This window comes from Amblyomma maculatum, chromosome 3, assembly GCF_055883805.1.
Source record: "Amblyomma maculatum isolate TAMU_Amacu chromosome 3, ASM5588380v1, whole genome shotgun sequence".
NCBI classification, from domain to species: Eukaryota; Metazoa; Arthropoda; class Arachnida; order Ixodida; family Ixodidae; genus Amblyomma; species Amblyomma maculatum.
Window position 1 is genome coordinate 189,702,233 of NC_139346.1, and position 21,252 is coordinate 189,723,484.

At 45.8% G+C, this 21,252-nt stretch overlaps 1 protein-coding gene across 7 annotated transcripts in view; it reads right to left on the reverse strand.

Moving 5' to 3' along the window:
* Srrm234 (Serine-arginine repetitive matrix 2/3/4) overlaps window positions 1–21,252 on the reverse strand; it is an 80,520-nt gene that overhangs the window by 54,284 nt on the left and 4,984 nt on the right. For all 7 annotated transcript variants that reach the window (XM_084599032.1, XM_084599030.1, XM_084599037.1 and 4 more), the window contains exons 2-3: window positions 19,705–19,953; window positions 8,969–9,079 (exon numbers count right to left, since the gene is read on the reverse strand). In XM_084599032.1, coding sequence (XP_084455158.1) covers window positions 8,969–9,079; window positions 19,705–19,943 — 350 coding nt within the window. In that variant the 5' untranslated portion in view covers window positions 19,944–19,953. The remainder of the gene's footprint in view (window positions 1–8,968; window positions 9,080–19,704; window positions 19,954–21,252) is intronic.

Sequence of the window (21,252 nt, forward strand, 5' to 3'; positions counted from 1 at the left end):
GAGGAGGCCTCCCGCATCGAGGAACCCTAGAAGAGGCCCTCCTCCCCTATGTTGGGCTTCTGGTGGAGCGCGCAAACGTGCAGCAGAAGCACGCTTTACAGGCACAAACGAGCGGCCGCCGCCACCAGCTCGGCCGAACGAGCTGTTTGTCCGAGTTAACGGATCGCCTGCCCTGTGCCAGCCAGAATCAAACGCGGAGAAAATGAAGGCGGGTTCCTTGCCTGCATTCCGTGCCGAGCTTCTGGCACTACAGGCGAAGTAAGCCTGGCGGGCGAACAGCGATTGTATAAGCACCAACACAAGCGGCACCACCGTCGACTTCGAAAAAAGAGAAAGGTCTCCTATCCCGGGGACCACGCTTTCAGACACAAAGCGCTGAAAAAAGTTGCGTGCAGGCACTGCCCGTCCAGAAGCCAGGCTTACCGAGCGAAGGCCAAACTAGTTTCAGCACTGCACGAGCATACCGCCTCTTGTCATCACTGATCCGCCTTCTTCCGCGAGGGACACATTCTTGGAAAAAGACTACATGGCACAGTCGCCGACCCATTCGCTCTCTATCTCGACGGAACTGGTAAGGCCGCAATATTACGGCTCTTTGTCTAAGGTAGCCGACCACAATATATACTAATGCCGAAAATGGCGAATTAAGAGGGCGCCTGCATACAAGGGCGTCCGGCCCTTCGGTAGAAATCTGGAAGATCGCACCACGAGCCGGGAGACCAATGATTGCCGTATTCGCGTTTTTTGCCGCCCCTCACATATGTGCCTCCCAAGCAACTGACCCCGCGAATAGTTGCGGCAAATGGAGCTCCAATGCAGACCCTACCACTTCCGCTTGGCGAAATTTGGCGTTCGCGAAAAAAAAAAAATCGTTTACAGCACTAAACGCTTTACGCGCACGTGGCTTCCGGAGGCGGGTTCTCCGAGGATCCGACACAACCGCGCTCTGTCGTCGCTGTAGAGTCAGGCATGACGGAAGGCAAAAGGAGCTAGTCCAGGCACACCTGTTGTCATCCAAAACTGCCCAGACATAAAACGTGGACGTTCTTCGTTCTAAAAAAAAAAAAAAGAAAAAAAAACTGAGGTTTAGCCCTGCTAAGCCTATAGTAAGGCGAAACGAAAGCGCCGTTTAGCTTGGTTTCGCTTTGTCTAGGCTTAGATTTAAACATGGGAAGACATGGTTTGCAGCAATTAAATTGGCGAGACTACGGAGTCGAGGACGCCGCAAACTACACGGGGGAACACGTGATGCTGTGTCTGTCGTCAAAGGTCAAGTTGTGGCACACTATAGGTGGTGGCACACTATAGGTGGTACCACAGTTAAGCTATTACAGGGGTGCAGCAGCTGAAATAAGATTTGTAGCATTTTTTTGAGCAGCTCAAAAAAAAAAAAAAAAAAGGAACGGCGCTTTTCAACATGAATTCAAAATTTGGAGCCGTTAAATAAGCTAAAAAATACCCTTACTTTTGGCACACAAAAAAAAAAATGTAGAGATCTGAATATCGGACCGTATGAATGTGATCCTGAGGAAATCTAGCAAGGGCCACGCAACACCCACGCTTAGTGTATTTCCTTTAGGAATCCGGCAAGTACCTATTTTTGTAAATAAACATTTTGCACTGCAAAGTATGCTATCAAACTTTAAAAAAAAAGGAAAAAATAATGTGAGCCATAATACCGAAGTTAATTTTTCAAACTTGGGGGCCGAATAAAGATTTAAAAAAAGCTAAAAAATAGGTGTGTGTGTGTGTGTGTGTGTGTGTGTGTGTGTGTGTGTGTGTGTGTGTGTGTGTGTGTGTGTGTGTGTGTGTGTGTGTGTGTGTGTGTGTGTGTGTGTGTGTGTGTGTGTGTGTGTGTGTGTGTGTGTGTGTGTGTGTGTGTGTGTGTGTGTGTGTGTGTGTGTGCGTGCGTGCGTGCGTGCGTGCGTGCGTGCGTGCGTGCGTGCGCGCGCGCGCGTGTGTGTGTGTGTGTTTTATCTAGCGCGGTTTGGCAATCATTAGTCACGGAACCTTATCTTCCTCGCAAAACTCATCAGACAACGTTTTACTGTCTCTGAAATCCACAACGTCGTGCGAGCGCAGCTCTAGAAGGACCCAATTCGAAGCCGTGACTGCGATCAACCTGTGCCCAAAAGCAAGCGCAGTATAAAAACAAAACAAAAAGCAAATAGAAAAAAAAAAGGGAAAGAAAAAAGGAATTGCAAACTGCGACCAAAAGACGAAAGGGCAAATGCCGAAAGCAGATTTAAAAAAAAAAAAAAAAAAAAGCAAGTGATAGGCAAAGGAAACTGACAAGCGAGCGCGTTTTCGGCCAGTGATTTACGCTTTCTATGGACTGGCGATGACTCGGTGGTTCTCACTCGATATTTTGATTAAGGAAAGGTGGACGACGACACGGAATATTAGGTTATATATTTCGCGCACAGAGAAGGCCTTACGGTATTTCGGTGTTCCAGCATCAATTTTTCGAGTCTTGAGCTCCACTGCAGCGTTATGGAATTTAAAACGTATAAGGCTGCTGCGTATTTCCCGACCTGCTGACGACCGAAATAAATTTCACATGTACCACCGCTAGCTACATTCGCCCAAGTACTGCAGCGGCCAACTAATGCACCTCCTACACTATCTGGCGACGGGAAAGTGAGTCTATCGACGAGACATCATGAAAACAACCTTGCTGTATATGAATGGCCCAAAAACTTCCAAGAGCCGCATAAAAAAAAACGCGAGATACACCCATTAAAAGAATGCAGCGCTTAAAACACAGTGTTGAAGCACTGCTCCAAAATCGCAAGTACCACCAAGGCCCTTTTCACAGTGCGAGGCATTAGCAGAGGTGCGTCGTTACAAACGGCCCCTTTGCGTTATGGTGATGCTTCACCGCACGGACTGTGACTCGCAACAGTTCAGCGTACTCCGAAGAGCGGAGGAAGCGCGTGGATCTAAGGGAGGAAAATATGAGTAGCCTTTAGAATTCAAAATAAAACTAAAAGTGGTCAGTGTCTGAAACGTTGCGACTGGCCATATCACTGTCGCAGAAAGTTGTCCCCGAGTATGGCAAACTTTCACGGCTAGTAGAAGCATTTTGACGCAGCGTAGAGCAAATTTAACAAATTTCACTCTTGTGGCGCAGCTTGGCGCGGAAGTATGCAGCTGCATCAAAATGGCTCAATTGGCGCAGCTGTAGCACCTCGGCTATATAGCCGCATTGGCTCGCTGAAGGTCAAACGGACGCCAAGGTTGACCTTGGCTGATACATGACGTATAGTGAAGAATAAGTGCCGGAAAAGCCGCGCGCCGAAGTCCTACGTGACTGCGGGGACGGCCTATATATGTACGCCACGCGGCTCCCGAACTAGGACGCCAAAATCGCGGGCGCATGTTCCTTCGGAGCCTCCCTTCACAGCGACGCGAAAAACATTGGTTGTGACGGCCCAAGTTGCCATACGCGGTGCAGGGGCCACGAAGTGGTGCAGTCCATGCTAGCGGCGCCGATTCCCGCCCCGCACTGCGGTCTCGCAAGCGAGCAAAATATGACAACTGCTGAAAGCGAAAAACCGATGGTCGCGACTTTGAAACCGCAACATCTTTCCCACACAGCCGGCCCCCCACAGGGAGCCGACCAGTGTGGCGAAAGACGCCACTCCTCGCGGTGCGACCGGCGCAACAATGGACGGCCGACCACAAAACAGTTCGCTACTCAGCGGCTCAATTATAATCGTCCGAGGCACTAAGTGAAAGGCGGCCACTGCGCGGAGCGGTGATTGCGTCTGGCGACTGATTTGCTGCCCACGCCTTGTTTCTTTTTATCTCCCGCTCTTCGTTTCTTGTGCAGGAGGCAGTTCCACGCCCTTTGTTGCTGCCAAGCTCATCGAGCGCACAAAAGATAAAGAGCACTTCACTAGAGGAGGGCCTTAATGGCTTTGAGCGCTCCTACACCCTGTATCGCCTCTCATAATGGCAGGCAAGCGAAATGTGTAGGCTTTCTCCCGACCCGAATCATTTGCCGCCATAATAGAGTGCGAGACGAAATCAGCGAGTCTGAGAAGCCTCCGCATTTTACACTACTCCGAACACGAGTCCACGTTTCAATAACTATCATTTGCCCCTCTTTGTCAACGTTAGCACTGCTCTAGTAACGTGGTTTCACCACAGGGTTAAAATCACAGCCCCGAAGCGCTCGGTAGATTACAAATTTATAAATGGCAACTACAGCGCGGGCAGCCCATACTCTGCATTTTAAAGCATGCACCGCTCTGCGCTTGGTTTCGAGAAAATTTACAATGAAACATCGTTCATCACATGACACACAGTTGAGACCAGCTTACTGAAAACTCGCGTTGAGGAGCAGTGTTAGAACCAGGGTCCATATTCGGAGTTTGCGTCGTTATCGAAAGTGTCGCTATCTTCCCGACCTCGAGTCACCCGACTGGCAGTATTTGAACCACGAGGGGGAAAAAAAAAAAGAAAAAAAAAAAAAAGACAACGACAAGCACAGCTGAGGCAACTCGGCAATCAGGTCAGAAGCAACGGCCGTCACGCGAGCCTTTTTGCTCAGTTGACCCCCCTCCCCCCTTTACTTAACCGCGACGACCTACCGTTCGAGCGAGTCCAGCGTGCGGGGTCCCAGAGGAGACGACGTGGCGGCGCCGGGCGTGCATACAGTGCACACGAGGGGGAGGGCGCCTTTCAATGCGCGCTCTGCCTCGTTGAGAGCCGCGAGCAGGTGCTCACCATTGGAGAGACGATTTACTGCCGGCGAAACGTGGCGTATTTACTCCGGCGACGCGCGCGTAACGAGCCCATTTCGCCTTCAAAAGTTTGACGCGCACGCGCGACGCGGGAGAAGGCACAGAGCGCGCGCGCGCGCGTCCGTCCGTCACCCCCGCGAGCCGGGTAAATAGACGCGCGAAATTGCGACCCCGCCAGAAAGGGACGGCACATGCGCGGGCTCGTCGCGACGTCAATCACGGACACAGACGCGCCGTAGAGTGCGCTATATGGCTATACTACGCTCGACAACGACTGCGCGCTGGGAAGCCGCGGTGCCAACGGCGTTCGAGCGCGCTTCGAAACTCGGCAGCCGCCGCTCGGTGGAAGTGCAATTCAAATGACGGAAGCGCGCCCCACGTGGTCGAAATTGACCAATAGCGCACTTTGCCACAGCGACTTCTCTCGTCCTTCGCTCTATTTGCTCACAATGTGGTTCTCAGAGTCACGCGAACACTTCTGATCCTGATTGAACTCGATCTGCATCGAGGTTTTCAAGCAGCATTGAAGAATCCGGGCCACATGGCCATTTTAAATGACCACTGAGAAGTTTCGTGTGCGTTAGGTGGCGTCGAGGGTGGCGACGCCAGCTCTTGAATGTGCTTGAAAACTTGAGAGCACTTCAGAAAGCAGCTTCCAGCCAAGCAGGCTGGGCTCGATTGCACTTGAAAGTTGCCCTGTGAAAACCTCGATCTGCATTCAACTCAACGCAGTTCAAGTTTGATGGGGATCAAAACTGTTCGGTATAAGGCTAGGTCTTTTCCTATTCTGCAGGCAACTTGTCGATCTAGGCAGGCTGTGAAGTGCCAGTTTAGGAATCTGCGTGTACAACGTACGTCACTGTGGTGTGGCCGGAACATGCCTCAGAACTGGGCCACCACGCAAAGTCCTCCCTAGCAGGCCTTACAAAGGAATGAGAAGCCGCCAACGGTCGTACGGTCGTCCACACACCCGTTCAAAGTGCTTGAATGGCGTGCTTTGCTGTGCAATAAAGACAATCGCCTGGCGACCCTGTATGTATGGGTTTTAAATACATGATGAGTTAAACGCGACCCAATGGAATGTAGATGCCGAATAAAGTCAGGTTTCAAGCCCTATGACACTCGTAAATGACACAAGTGTACTCCGTGATGCACCATCTGAGCACTCTACACAGGCGTATGGAGAACTGCATAAGGTGTCAGTCACTTCAATGACAGGAAAAGGTTCAATGAACTGACATAATCACCAGCTGCAACCCGGGCCCTGCAGACCCGGACAGACAACGCCACATTAGGCATGCGGCGTTAGCTCTAAGCCAACGAATACATATACCCAAAACACTGCATAGTCCAAGTAGTTTTTGCCACCTTAGAATTGCAGAACACACAGTAAATCCAAGCCATGTTATTTTTCTTTCTTTTTTAATTGCCCATGCTGTCAGTAAATCTCAGCCATACTCAAGGAATACGGCTACTTCCTCTATGGGCCCACGAAGTCAGAACCCAGCCAGCACTTTAGCTAGCCTATTACTATGCTGGGCTTACGCCCACCATGAATCCGTGCACTCAGACTAACCCAAAATATGGGACACAAAAAGGAAGGGAACAGCAATCCGGCAAAAACATTTACTATATCAGGGTCTTTACTATATCAGTTGTAGGCGATGAGTCCTGAAGATGCTTTCTGGTAATTAAATATCTACTTATGAACCCATGCTTGTTGCTTCATGAAAAAAGCACTATAAAATACCTTCCATTTCTCTCTTATCAACTCTTTGTGCTATTTCCTTTTTTTTTCCCCAGTTATAAGATTTTTTTGTTGCTTACATCTTGTGGAAGTACCTCTTTAGCATGAATGCAACGTGATTATGAATACAGCTGAATTTGATTTCATGTGAAAATCAATGCCTTGTGTGAACATGGCGTCATCTTCCACTGTTTCTGTCTTTTAAGAGGCAATAGACGAGAAATGCGCGCCACAGTCAAGTACTGCTAAACTGTAAAGCCGCGCTTCTGGTTCTTGCCACCTCTGCCTTGTGCTTCGTGCTGCACAGTGCAGCGAATGTTCGGTCATTTCTTCCCTTCCCTATTTCTTGCTGCACTTTCACTCTCATTTACTTTCTGGGCAGACCGTGCTGCCTTCTTTTCATGTTTGTAGACTGCCTTACTTTTCTTTTCTCCTACGCGCTGCATGCTTTCCGCCACGGCTCTAAGGCCTACGTAAAGTTGGCTTCTCCTAGGTGCTGCTAAGCTTAATGGTAAAGCCATTTAAAGAGACACTTGTTTTTTTTTGTTTTTTTTTTAAGAGATTGCCTCGCGATTCTGGGTAGCGTGCGTGCGGCGATGTCACTTCGAGGAAAGTCGTCGCCGTGGCTAGACACACCTTACTATAACCGAATTTTTCCAAATATGTCTCTACTGTAAAGGGGGGAAAATGTCCAGTCATCTATGGAAGATGAACTGGGACTTCAGTTTCTCTTTACTGTACCCGAGTTTACTATAGCGGGGTTCTACTATTTTAGCTTCTTATTATAGCTGCTCAGTGACTTATTACAGCTGCTCAGTAATTACAATAAAAATTCTCAAAAAAATCATCACCGGGACATAAAATCATTATAAAAGCTGTCCATAAGTTGTTGTTTTTTTTTTCTTTTAATTCCAGGATGCTCATAAAGCCCTGCTGGGTGCAATAAAGCTACTAAATCTTTTTTTTTTATTTTTTAGATGCAGAGCGCTTATGAAAATAAATGTTCAGCTCTAGCATATATTCTACATGAAAGCATTTCTTACCGAGATAACTTTCAAAAGCTAGCATATTTCATAAGTAAACAGAAATCAACGGCTTTACTGCATCCTCTAAAATCTTGGGATTCATTCCTAAACAGCAGAATCATCCTACGTACTGCATTTGCTATGAAATGCCACAGGAACGAGTGAAAGTAACTGCAAAAAAGGCGAGAGCTGAGAATATCAAAAAATTAATTTCCTTGTTTGCCTCATTTATGGGCTCATTTGCTTTTGATTAAAGAAATGTGATGACACAACCAGTAGAAAAGCCATGAAATCCGTGATGCGCCAAGACTATACGATGTGCAATTCACGCCCAATTTGTGACAACCACCAATAAACAAAAATTACTTCAAATTTCTACAGCTTATTCTATCATAATTTTTCATCACGAGACTAGTGAAGACCAAATAAATCACAAAAGGTAATGTATTGAGAAATCAAACATTCTGACCAAACTGGACACAATACTTGTCGTGTCTCCCCCCTAATCAAAACTCCACATACTGCAAAAGCACAAGTGAACGCTACAGCATACAAAAATATGTTATTGCTGCCTGGAAGCTGGCTATCAATGAACGGTTGTTAGTGTAGCAAACTGGGTACCTCTGCCCAAAACAACATTCAGGGAGTAAGACTGTTTGGACAGTGTCAATACAAACTATGAAATATGTGCAACCGAACAGTTTGCAGGGTATGGAATTCCTGGAAAAGCTTAATTCAACTGCAACCAAGTAGTACACAAAGTAGCTGAACTGTAGCACACTTCCTTTTGTGACCCCCACAGTGCATGCCTCAATTTCAGGCTGCTAACCAAGGAAATGAAACAATTCAGTTCTTTCAAAGCTGTCCTGCCCTGTAGATGTTTGCGGTCCAGTGTACCACCACTTCCTTTCTTTCACTTTTTTGCTATTCACAGCAAGCGCACTTGGTGATTAATGAGAAATTTTCCTGAGAGGTACAGGCCGCACAAGACTGGAGCAATGGCCCAAGGCTGACAGCACTAGAACTACCATTCCAATTCAATTTGTCCCTAAATTGGAAGAATACGAAATAGCCAAATTCCTGTGAAAAAAAAAATATATATATATATAACAAGCAGACCTTTCTACAGTTGCAGAGTGCACCCAGAATGCTACGTACATACTTTATCCCAGTAGGTTCTACGCATGGTGCTACGATTACTTCACAAAAAGATGACATAATGTCACAAGACATAACTTAAAAGTTGCGCGACAAAAAAAAAAGTCTGTCTGACATCAGATCTCAATGTAAGTGCCTTGCCAGTTGCTCAATATAAGCAATGCCATTACAAAACCAGACCGACTATGCACCTTGCCTTCGGTCAACACTACCTGTGGAACAGAAAACAGACTCGTAGTCATGACACAGCCTTCCCTGCTTCCCCAGAGTGGATAGAGCTGACTTACATGGGACGCCCTGCTTCATCCTTGGGAACTGGGAAGTCAAGCAGGTGCCCTTGCTGTTGCAGCAGTTCCCGCAGTTCGTCCACTTTGGCCGTGATCTCCTCCTGGTCATAGCTGCAGGCACAAAAGGTTAAAATATGTACACCATTTATGAGAATAACATGATGACGTGAAAGACAACCATAAATTTTCATTTCTGCATGACATGTAAAGTGAAAGAAGCCACAACATTGCGGAAGACACATTGTGTATTATTGAGAAAACTTCAGTGCACAAGAAAGAATGAAGTAAAAAGAAAAAAAGCGATATGCACAGCACTAAACTTACAAATGTCCCGAGTCAAGAGCTGACTATATGTCGTTCATGAAAGTCTCACAATTAGATCTTCTAGAGTTTACGTCGCTGTACTAAAGGCACAGTTATGCTTTCTGCATGCAAAGGAATTTATTCCCTTAAAATATCCGCTCCTGTAACTAATGAACCAGCAGAAATATGAAATGAGACACATTTCTCTGATTTCGGTGGATGCCAGGAAGCGTGGCTTCTCTATACTGCACCAACACAGACAATTGTTCAGTAGTTGTAAGCAAAGTGTTTATCACGCAGTGACTCTATTTTCTGAAATAAAAAAAAACAGGAACAGGAAGAAGCAGATGTCTCCTGCTGGCAATCAACATTCTCTACTCCCCACCACAGTGTTCTTTCAATGCACATCTCTCACTGTGAAAACGTGCTTTACAGAAGCCAGTTCTCCATGTACATTTGATGGATATATTAGCGATGGATAATAGCCTTTCCTCAGGCCAATTCATTATTCTACTGCATACAAGATGATTGTAGCCCTCCACTGTAGATTGTAACCGTCTACCAGAGGAAAACATCAGCAGCCACGAGGTGAAGCACTGTTCCGGAAGTGGACCAGCAGAAGACGACAGGTGTCCAACATCCTGCCTCCCAAATCTAAAAAGAAGTCTTTAAAAAGAGTCCCCGTCATAGAACTGGCAGAATCCTTCAATTTTTCTATGACTGAGTGTATATAAAACCGCGACATTCTCTTGTTTCCGTAAACATATCCACGATGCCTGTATACGTATCATTGATCGGGCATGCCAGAGTGCGTACATGCACATTGCCTCCATATTGTAGTTTCCCTTGGTTAGCCCCAACTCTCCCTTTGCCCGATCGGAGGTGCACGTGCTGCTTGGGGTGTCTATTTCCCCCCTCTCCAAGTCACCCTTACAACAGCCAAAGTCTAGAGCCACATTTGCATATCCGTAGCTTTTCTTCCCTAGACATGTGGCCCCAGCAGAACCGAAGTTGTTAAGTATGTGCAGGCTGTTCTGGTTGTGCGTTACTTTTCTCAAACCCAACTTGACTGCCACGCAGTGTCAAAGTGTAGTGCATCTATGTGACCCACCCTCTGTGAATGAACTACTTTGTGCACGTCTAGTGTGTGCTTTATTTTCGGACTCTGGGCACAAGGCATCATCTGCGAGTGTCCGTTTGCAACTCCCGAAGGGCTTAAAAGGAAGCGGACGAGGCACCAATGGCAGTACGGTCCTCGGGTGGAAACCCGAGCTGTCACATACTCCCGATATCCCGAGCTGCCACCGCACCACATCCACGGAAGCTACCCCGGAAGGACCACCGCCTTCGGGGGCTGCCCTGTCTGCACCATTCAGCGATGGACTGCCGCCGAGCTCCTCAGTCAACTGTATGTGCACTCCTGTTCTAAACTTGCTTCCTACTGTTGTAATTGGACTATTGCATGCATCTTGAAATGCATGTTTAATTCTTTGTAACGCAAATTATGGTGTTTGATTCAATATGTTCTTCACTAGTAGAGTTGTTGTCCCTTAATATGTTAACGTTGCTTTTCACTACTACAAGCGGCGTATTCCCTCTTTCTGAATATATAAACATAGTTTATAGCTGTTACAAATCAATACGCCTTCGTCTCATTCTCTACATTTGCTTGTCGGCTTCACCGGGTGCAGCATGTCGTTGGATTGTGTAGAGATTGCTTGGGTACTCCAAATGTTTACGTGATGTGCGTGAATATGTCCTTAAGACCAGAAAGTTGGTCTATTTGTGTGAATATGTTCGGTGAGACGAAGTCTGGGAAAACGTGTCACGCTGTTGGCTGCACTGACAGCTACGCAAACTCTTCGAATGCTTCTAAGTCGATTCATTTCTACGGGTTTCCACATAAGCATGGGTGGCAGGTGACTTGGACACGGTTGGTTCAAAAACAGATGCACACATCTATGCATTGGATTACTGTGTGGTCGTGGAAAGTGCGGAAGTTTTTAATCTTGTTACAACCGGAAGCTTTGTGCCATTTTGTTCCCAGGAGTGACGGCACGTGAGTCTCGGACCTGAAGCCACACTCCTGCACCTGTGGTCATTTTATCGACAATTAGGAATTGGGGGAACCCAACAGCCTAAGTTGCAATGCCAGCATTTTCCCACCTGTGCACATGAAAAGGCTGGCACGGAAAAGTAAAAGGCAGCCAACATAGTCATTTGAGCCGTGTTACGCTCTTCAGTGATGACAGAAACAATGTTTGCATAGTTACTTTTGCTGACATAGTTATAGCGCATCTACTTTTATTCTTAAGAGAAAGAGCAGAGAGGAGACATGAGCAATTTCTATTGCCATGAACTTCTTTTCCCATTTCTCTTCTTCCTTCGTCAACTAATGCAACGTGCTGAGCACTCTGCATTGAAACTCTTCTAATTTGTTCAGCTTTGTAGCATGCCCTTCTCACTTAATAAAAGCACTCAGTACAGAGATCATTCAATACTACATGATCATAAAATTAAACAAGAATAAAATTAATATAAACGAGCATAAACGGAGTTTCGTTTTCATTTTGAAAGCACTCAGATTGCTGTTCGGAACGTTACCACGTCCCACATCTCAAGCAGCAAATATTTCTACGTTGTTTATTTCACCTTCACATTACACTTGACCCTATTTTACATACTTTCTCACCTGCACCCACCCATTTGCCAGCCCACCTTCACATTACACTTGACCCTATTTTACATACTTTCTCACCTGCACCCACCCATTTGCCAGCCCACCTAAGCATGGTGTTTCTCATTGGTGTTTTAGATTTCCTGATTAGGACGTACGTAGTAAGGCAAAGACTGTTTGCCTCGGAGAAATTGCTCATACGACTGTAATGCTGTGAAACAGATTTAACAGCACTCCAACAAGCAGCAGCTTACGAGTAACACGTTATGCGAAAGGTACCCTTTTCAATCGCCTGGGATTCTTAACGTCCAAATAGAAAACTGTCCATGCCAAATTCGTTGCACGCTGAGAGTGTAGAACACCTTAGCAATGCCATCACGGCGAGTCCTTTAGTAATAGGACACCCACTTAGGTGTTTGGCGGCCTATCTGGCAACACATCACGCTCTATGTTTTTATTCGATTGTATTTCATGGTTTTGGCAGTATTAAACTACTGGCTTCAAATGCTTTAACAGGTGCCCTCAATAGTGATGAACCTTCTGCGCTGTGAGAAGACCTAGATGAACAAAAGAAAAATATTCCTAGAATCACATCTATCATAGCAGGTGTCCCAAAAATAGTGCTGCCCAGAGCAGGAAAATTATCTTTCCTTTTCAAACCCTCCCCCACATGCTGAGAAAGTGTATTCATATTATAGCTTTTCCAAAGTGAATTATCTGCAGCAGCTGTGCCGTGTTCAACTACAGCATTGGTGGATACGTCATATACAACTCAAGAATGAAGTGGCAAATACCCTTCAAAGGAGGCCCTCCATCTAATGGCGTCGACCACGATTGTTGAGGTTAATCTCATGGGCAGCTTATTTCGTAGTGCTACATGGGAAGCTAGGCAGAAAAGGGAAGGACACACACCTTTGTTACCGCGCTGTGGCGCATATTGTTCAGTGTATTCTTCACGGAACGGGGACAAAAGCCCAGAAACCTTCTCTTTCCTACCGGGCCTTCTCAGCAGTCACAGAATGTTGTCCTCGAATATAGTATTCACTACGATTTCACGATATGTGGTTAACCACCATGTCATGGGAACCAGACAATGCCATTAGATAGAGGGCCTCCTTTGATAGGTATTTGCCGCTTCATTCTTGAGTTGTATCAGACTATATGACGCGCTCATATGACGTTAAGTTGGGTAGTCCCATGGCCAGGTTCAGTGAGCCATTGTTGCATAACTGTGCAGTGAATCCTGAAAGTTTATTTCTTTACTTTTTCCTACTTTTTTAAAAAGGTCATCATATTTCAGCCTTGTTCGTTTATTTTTCTACCATTCCAGCTCTTGTTGCAAGGCTGAAGCTGGAAAATCATCGACTATCATTCTCTTCTGAATAATTTGAGCATAATGCCAAAACAGACAGATACAGAGCCTTGTTCATTTTTCACGAACTGCAACTACCGCTACTCAAGCATCATCACTTCATGGCCCGACAGTATTTGATCTTCTGGCAGATTTCGACAAGAACAAAAATAAGATTAACATGCAGTGCAGGCGCAGGTTGTGTCGCCGCCGAAGTAGTCTTCATAAGTGCCTAACAAAGGCATTCTTAATGCATGGTGAATTCACACGCAACATTTCCAAGTATATGACAGAAATACCATGCACTGAGCAGTTTCAAAAACATGCACTCCCTGCCGAGGACGATTCTTCCCTTTTTCAAGATTTCCTGATCAAAAAAACTCTGACAGATTACTTCAAGTTTGAAAGTCACACCGGAGAACGATGAGTACAGACATGCTCGAGTATGCCTTGCCGAATGAAATGGGTTGCGCCCCCCAGCTACCTCGGCATTCCATTGGCGAGCATGTTGCAGCGGGCGGCATTGTTCCGCCGAGGCGCCACGGCGGCGCCCGGTCCCTATGGGGTTTAAAATCGCAAAATGACCCAGGCTACGAGGAACACAATAGTGGAAAGCTCTGGAAATTTCAACCACCTGCAGTTCTTTAACATGCACTGACATTGTACAGTACACAGGCCTCTTGCTTTTTGCCTCCATAAAAAAACCAGCTGCCGCAGCCGGGATTGAACTTGCGTACTTAAGTCCAGCAGCTGAGTGCCCTAACTACCGAGCCACCACGACAGGGCACTAAAACCTGCAAAATCGAAATGTCCATTGGAAAGCTTATCTGATTAAGAACAACGTGTGCACAATTTGAACAGCACCTATCTAGACCGAAAGAAGTCTGCAGACTAGTTTTTTTTCAATTTTGAAAAGACAAGAAGATTTGTGACAAAAACTCACGTCACACACTAAGAATACAGAATACGTGCCAGTTAAATGTAAACAGAGATTCTGTATTAAAATTCATAAACGAATTTTAAAGCATTTTTTTCCTTTGTCCTTTTCTTTTTCTGTTATGGCAACTACTCCCTTTTTATTTCAATAGCACTCAGCTTTTGCAATATATTGTTGCGAACCATTGAAAGCTTGCCGGCATGTGGCATTATCATTTTGATTGTAGCGCATGAAACAATCTTGTTCATGCTCACTGTCGTGAAACACGGCTTTATCACTTTCTTCGTAGCGCGAGATGCACCGAGATAGTTCTCGAGTGAATGCAGCAAAGCACAGCTACTTCCGTATAGTTCCAGATGTTTCCAGGTCCTTTCGGCTGGTTATCTAGATGGTTCTTCACCCATTTTAAATTGAGTGCTGATGAATGCTACGGCCGTTCCCTGATCAACGACCGACAAGCACATATGCTGTTATCGCCGCCACCGAATTGATTAGTCCTTTTGAGGGCGCAAGTCAGGCCAATAAAGAGTTCGTTCAGTTCAACGCCAGTCTCTTAGTTTGCTGGTTTCGGCATCGCCACCAACATGTGACAATATGTCTAGAAAAAAAACTGTAATGAGAACATCAGTTAGAACAGCTTAATCATGCGAAGAGATATTGAAAGCTGTTTATACTTTTTGAATGCCAATCTCGTGTCTACGTCCGCAGTCACTTTCCAACATGCAATTGACGTGTTTCAGTAAAATATTAATTTTAAATGCAACTAAGTCATTTTTTTCAGCAGTGCAAAAGAGATCGATGCTAGAACTGCATTATCTATTTCTTACATGTGTATCTGTATACATGTGAGTCAATACCTTCTGACGAGATTTAAGCAGGCAGGTAGCAGACGACACGACACGCGTAAGCCCATTGTAACCTGATTAAGTGCCGCTGCCTGAGTGGCGACCATTTGGGCCCACTCCATACCTCGGCGTGCCCGTGCTCTTAGCAAACTGGTCTTCGTCTAAAAAGGCTGGGCACCTTTAAGGAGGAATGACTTGAAAGCTTAAGACAAGGGTTCTCTTTATCTTAAACACATGTCAAACATGACAGGTGCCATAAGTGCTCCACTAAGAAACAAACCTAGTTGCTCAGTTGCTTTTGGCAAATACGGTCCGTTACCGGTATGATCTGGAGTGAGTATCCACTAGAGAAAATGCTATAAGATTCATCTGGCATTACTGTGTTCGGCAAAAGCTCATGGTATGCCAGCAGCAGTTATATATGGCGCATGTTGAGTAGTGTAGTGCGGTTCCTGCTTCACTGCTGGCAATCAGTGCTGGCATAAGGCCACTATAATTCACTACAAATGTTGCTTGCTGCATCACAAAAATGTTGGTGCACTTTCTCTCCATGCATAAGTGAGCAGAAAACATTTCTCTTCAGTGGGGAATTTCCTTGCTTTGTGGTTCACTGTAAAGCTGAGCAGCCTACGGTTAAGTGAAACTTTGAGGAGGCTCTCTGACACTTCTTATCCAAACCTCCATAAGCTTTCATACCAGCCAAGTAGAGCTAGGGCTAGCAATTGCGGAACTGTGCACATTTGGGGTGGTCTCCATAGCTCCTACAAGCTCTTGCTCATTAATTAAGCCCCTCACTTTGGTTGACGAGAATAAAAAAAAAAAGGCAGATGAAGGTGACAATACATGTAAAGTATGATGTCTACATAACAAATTTCGTGAGGGAAGAGCAGCAGTCTATATGTGCAGTGTCACATTAGAACAAGAGCAACGAATGAAGAGACCAATGAATTCCTCCAACATATTTAAAGGTGTACGGTCTTCCCTTCAAGGAACATGCATCAGCCATCTGAGCAAAGAACCAAATCACCTCAGAACAGTCACTATACAAAACAATGATTAGGAGGAAACAAGGCCTAACTCATGGGCACGGCATGCACAGCAAAAGAAGAAAAATAGTGACCAGTTGATAAAGTGCTACCGAAGTATGCAATCATAACATGGCTCTTAAAAATGAGGAGTAACAGGCTCCACTTCCAAACTGAGGCCAACTGCTTTCAAGGTATAGGGTCATCCACTTCTAGCTATAACATGGTCACTGCTTTCAAAGCAACATTGCGTCTGACGCAGGCACATATCGATGCAAAGCGATGCAAGCATAGATGGACCCGGACATGCTGCTTTACATGGCCTATCACTTAGCTTTATTACGTAGCCGGGTCGGACGCAATGGCGCTTTGAAAGCAGTGACCGTGTTATAGCTAGAAGTGGACGAGGCTGCACATGGCAACACGGCATTCCTTCATATATAAAAAAATACCTTCTGTGTGAGACGAGAAGGATTCGAAGCCATAGCAAGCCAAAGCCATCAGGCTGATGACTGACACCACTCAGCCACTGCCACGAGGCTCTGAGCAACCCACCTAACCAATACCTATGTACAAGAAGCATGTCTAAGTGTTCCATAGCAGTAGTGCTTCAAATGATAAGTAGAGTTGAATAGATAGAATGCCAGCGATCTCTTCAGAGCAATTAATGGGATGCCACGCCCAAAACTGAAAGTGCTCGACCTCTCAGCAACTGCAATTTTATGCACGAGAAAGGGGCTGAGCAGATCTCTAAGGTTGATGAAGAAAAGAAAACACACACCACCCTAAACACCCAGCCGAGATTAATCCAGAGAGTGTAGCTGGCAGAGTCAATGGCCCATCCTAGAATGTGCCTGAAAACCAGCTCAAGAGTTGTCATAGATATCACTGCAGCCAATCCCATGTATCTTGCCGAGGGTTGCAGATTCCTACATCTCGATTTAATGAATGCCGAATAAAATGAGCAATAGACCTTTCCAGTAATTCTGCAGCGCCACTGCACAGTCGCGCAAAGCCACCTGGGAAAGTGGAGCGCCGCTGTGCTCACATCTCTCCGACTCTGCCGGTTCTCAGGTGAAATTTTCTCTGCCATCTCGGCATCACTGCTGCGCTACTGCTTCCCGCTGTTTTCTTTTATGTTGTGCCCACCATTCCTTTGCGTTGTGTTGCAAAGTTGGGTGTTGCATTCTAAATCCATGGATCATCAGCCAACACGGAAAGTTCGGCATTCTCTCACTGTAGCTCTCTGTGGCAGCGCGCGCATGCGCAGAGCAGAAACACCTCTTCTCCTCTCCGCGCTGACGCACGCATCTGGAGCCCAGCGGCGAAACACCTTGGTAGGGCGCAGCTCGTTGCCATGGTTACAGCACGTCCGCTGTAGCGGCATGTGCCACGAACGGTGACCTTGGCCTTACATGGCATAGTGAAGCTTTCACTTCAAAAGTCATAAAAAAATTGCACAAGGACTAGCTGCTAATCATCAAAGCAATCCGGTGCTTGCTGCATTTTACAAGGAAGCACCAACAATGCGCATGAGAAGACGCATGACGGCAGAAAGCAGCGGCACAGCATGCCAAAACGTTTGCCAGCAGCCAACGCGGGAAACAATCGCTAATCATCAAAGCAATCCGGTGCTTGCTGCATTTTGCAAGAAAGCACCAACAATGCGCATGAGAGACGCATGACGGCAGAAAGCAGCGGAACAGCATGCCAAAACGTTTGCCAGCAGCCAACGCGGGAAACGATCGCTTCGTTCTCCCATCATACTTTGCGTGGATCCTCCAGGGGATGGCGTGGCGCTGTAATCTGTGAAAAGGTCTATTATAACAGCCTCCAGATACATAACATTTCATTTATCTCCCTAGTAATTCTATCCCCATTCCCATGAGTTCAACACACGTCCACACTAGTGCTTCAGGTGTGCCCTGAACAATCTTGGCTGTAAACATATGCTACAGAGCAAGAAAGGATATGGGAAAAGAACCACACAAATTGGTGCATACTGGGGTTTAAAGTCCCAAAGTGACATAGGCAATGTAAAGGACATAACAGTGGTGGGCTTCGGATAAATTTCAGCACCCTGAAGTTCTTTGCCATTCCCTGACATGGCACAGTGCACAGGCTTTTTGCTTTCCATCTCCACTGAAACACGATCACCATAGCTGGGATCGAACTCACGTTCTTGGGATCAGCGGTTCTGCATCTTAGCCAGGAGCTCCCACGTAAAGCCCGTCTACCATTCGCCACTGTTTTTTTAAGTAACGCCAATCTTTGAAGAACCTTGCTGCCTTCTTTCCGTATCCACACATGGCTTGTCAGCTTCCGATTTCCGCCTTACACAGGTAGTTGTCCACTTTGTATCCTCTCGTATCCTTGCCTTCATGCGTCCGCTCGCTTCGCCTCGGCGCAGCGTACTTTAACACTTGAGCAGACATATCATTTCGCTGCTACGCTGCTTTTCAGCCTATAGCAGGCTTGTTAGTCGCAGCCGCAGACTCATCCCAAGACGCTTCTGTTCAAGATCAGAAGCCGGAAAGCTATGTAAGGAGGAAGAGCTGTGGGAGAGGGGAGGTTGGTGCTTATTTAACCCGGTTGACAGAAAACGTCATCAAGGGGCTTTACTCCCACAGTGAGGCACAAGTCGAAGTGACCATGCCCCAGAATTTTTTTAATACACAAACAAGTAAAGAAAGCTAACTCCATTTCATGTTGAAGGTTTTTACTTTCCTAAACTACTTAAACAAGAATGTTTAAGAGACTCAGCTTAGAAATTGTCACTGCCCCTCCAACATCCCTTGCATTAATTCATACTTTAATGCCCAATCCTTTGGTAGAGTATGAAAAAATACATAGTCAATGAAAACACCATATTCGGCTATTGGGCAAGCTGTTGTGGTAGCCAGGTACCACAGAATTAAATGCACAGTGAAGATATGCCAACTGGAACGAGCCATCAAGCTAGCCGTAGCAGTATGTCTAGAATGAAGCAGCCGGTCAAACTCCCATTGGAACCATCAGGAGTGACTTGAATGAACAAAGGAATGTTGTTTGATATAAGGGCATTGTAAATGCAGTGATTAATGCTCTTGCTCTTCAATTCTGAGCTTAATTCTTATGCAAATCTAATTTGCAATGGTGTCAAGCACAATAAAATGCCACAGCAGCAGCTGTAGATGTAGACTGGCTATGCAAGCAGTAGGGACCATCTCACCTATAAATGTCAAATTATCCACGTGAAATTACTGGTCATAACAAATACCACAACTGCCCCAAGCAGTGCCAGTGTGTTGCATCCATACTGAAGGGCTCTTTTGCATCGCTTTTAATATCATGCAAATATCCACTTTTTTCCGAGTTATACAGCACCCCAGGCAACAAAGAACAGTGATATGGTAAACAAGAAACATGATTCCTGATATATATTCAGCTGGAGCCAAACCACTAAGTATTTTTTATGACTATGAATTTTTAGAGCTACCCTTCCTGAATAAGAAAACCAGCACCTGAATACCCACTCTTCACATTTTTTTGTTGTGGAACCACACTACCTAGTACAGACAACGACTGCAGAAAGCTGCCTCCAGAACCTAATCCTTACCCTTGTTCCTCCATAGTCTCTTGTAGCTCCAGACACTTGATCTCTAGTTTGCGCTTGCGCTCATGGTCGAGGATCTCAGAATTGGCCTTGCGGATGAGCTGGGCATCCAGGCGCTGGATGTCTTCCTCTGACTTGTAGGCAACCTTCTCACGAGAACGTTGCACAAGGGACAGATTACGCTGGACATAGCCATTGGTGCCACTGCCCCGGGCAGTCTGCAGTCCAATGCCGTTGTACATGACTTGTCGCCTGCACAAAGCATTTTTGTTTGCCATAAGCACACATAAATCATTGAGTCCAATTTGCAACTACGAACACATCAACCAAGTGGCTGCATTTTGTACATAGTCAGACACTGCCCCCCCTTCCACCTCTCGCAGTACCCCAATATTACTACAATATGACAGCTCTTTTTAATTCATTGTACTCTTTACGGGCAAAATAAATGGGAATGTAAGATCCCGCGATAACTGCATCTGAATACTATAGCTGGATCATGAAGAGAACTGTATGCATGTGGAAGAGGTAACAGGATAGCTTGTTTCTTGATGCCAGCCTACGAGAGAGGCTTTTTCTTAAAGGCCAGGAAAGTAACGGAAGCCAGCCTAGGCTCAGTTAATTACATGTAAACACAACTCGTAGGAATACTACAGTCGTAAACCTGCTTCAGCTTTAACAGGTCCATACCGTAAGCATCCAATTACTATTGCACCGTCACTGTCACACCAGTGTACCTGTTGCCAAAGTGACTGATGATGATAGGCGGCGCTGACATTGAGCAATTCAAGAAAGTAGACATAACCGAGATTAAATGTAATCAACCCTTTTATTTTGATGCCATATTTCTCACCATCACTAAAAGGTAAAATCTGAAGTTCACTACTTTGACCTGCCTCACACTATTGCCATATACAGATTATATTATATGTTGGCATGGAGCAATCAGTTTGTTCATTATTTGCACCAGATCACCGCAAAGGTCAGGCAATGAGGAAGTTTAAAGCTGCAGGCACAACCGAAACTTAAGTCTGAGTATTGCCATCCTAGGTTTGATTTTTGTCATGGCCATCTGTGGAAAAACGACCTTCGGCTCCATGTCTGACAGAAGTAGCAAGACCTTAATGCACCTTTGGGAAAAGGGGCATGCATTAGAAGCACTTTGTTATACTGAGTTGCAACCATTTCAGCCTGTCTGCACCCACCACAGAGCAAAGGCCTCTCCCATAGCTGGGATAAGTTTGGTCAGCTCCGGCCACCTTATCCCAGCTATAATAAAGCAAGTGCTCACAACTCGGGAACATGTCCTGCTTCTGTGAGGTTACGCTTTACCTTCCAAATGATGCCACCTTAAAAAGCTAAACATTTTGAACATGCGCTTATTTTGTCATGTCGATCAGCCTATGCCGGGTGACATATTGAACCCTAGCCTGTATGAAGCCTGCAACCGAACAAGATTATGAAATGTAGTTTGCAGGGTAAAGCAGCTCTTAAATATTGCACCAGCTTCTGCCGGATACAGACATTGAAGGCACTCCGTCAGTTACTACC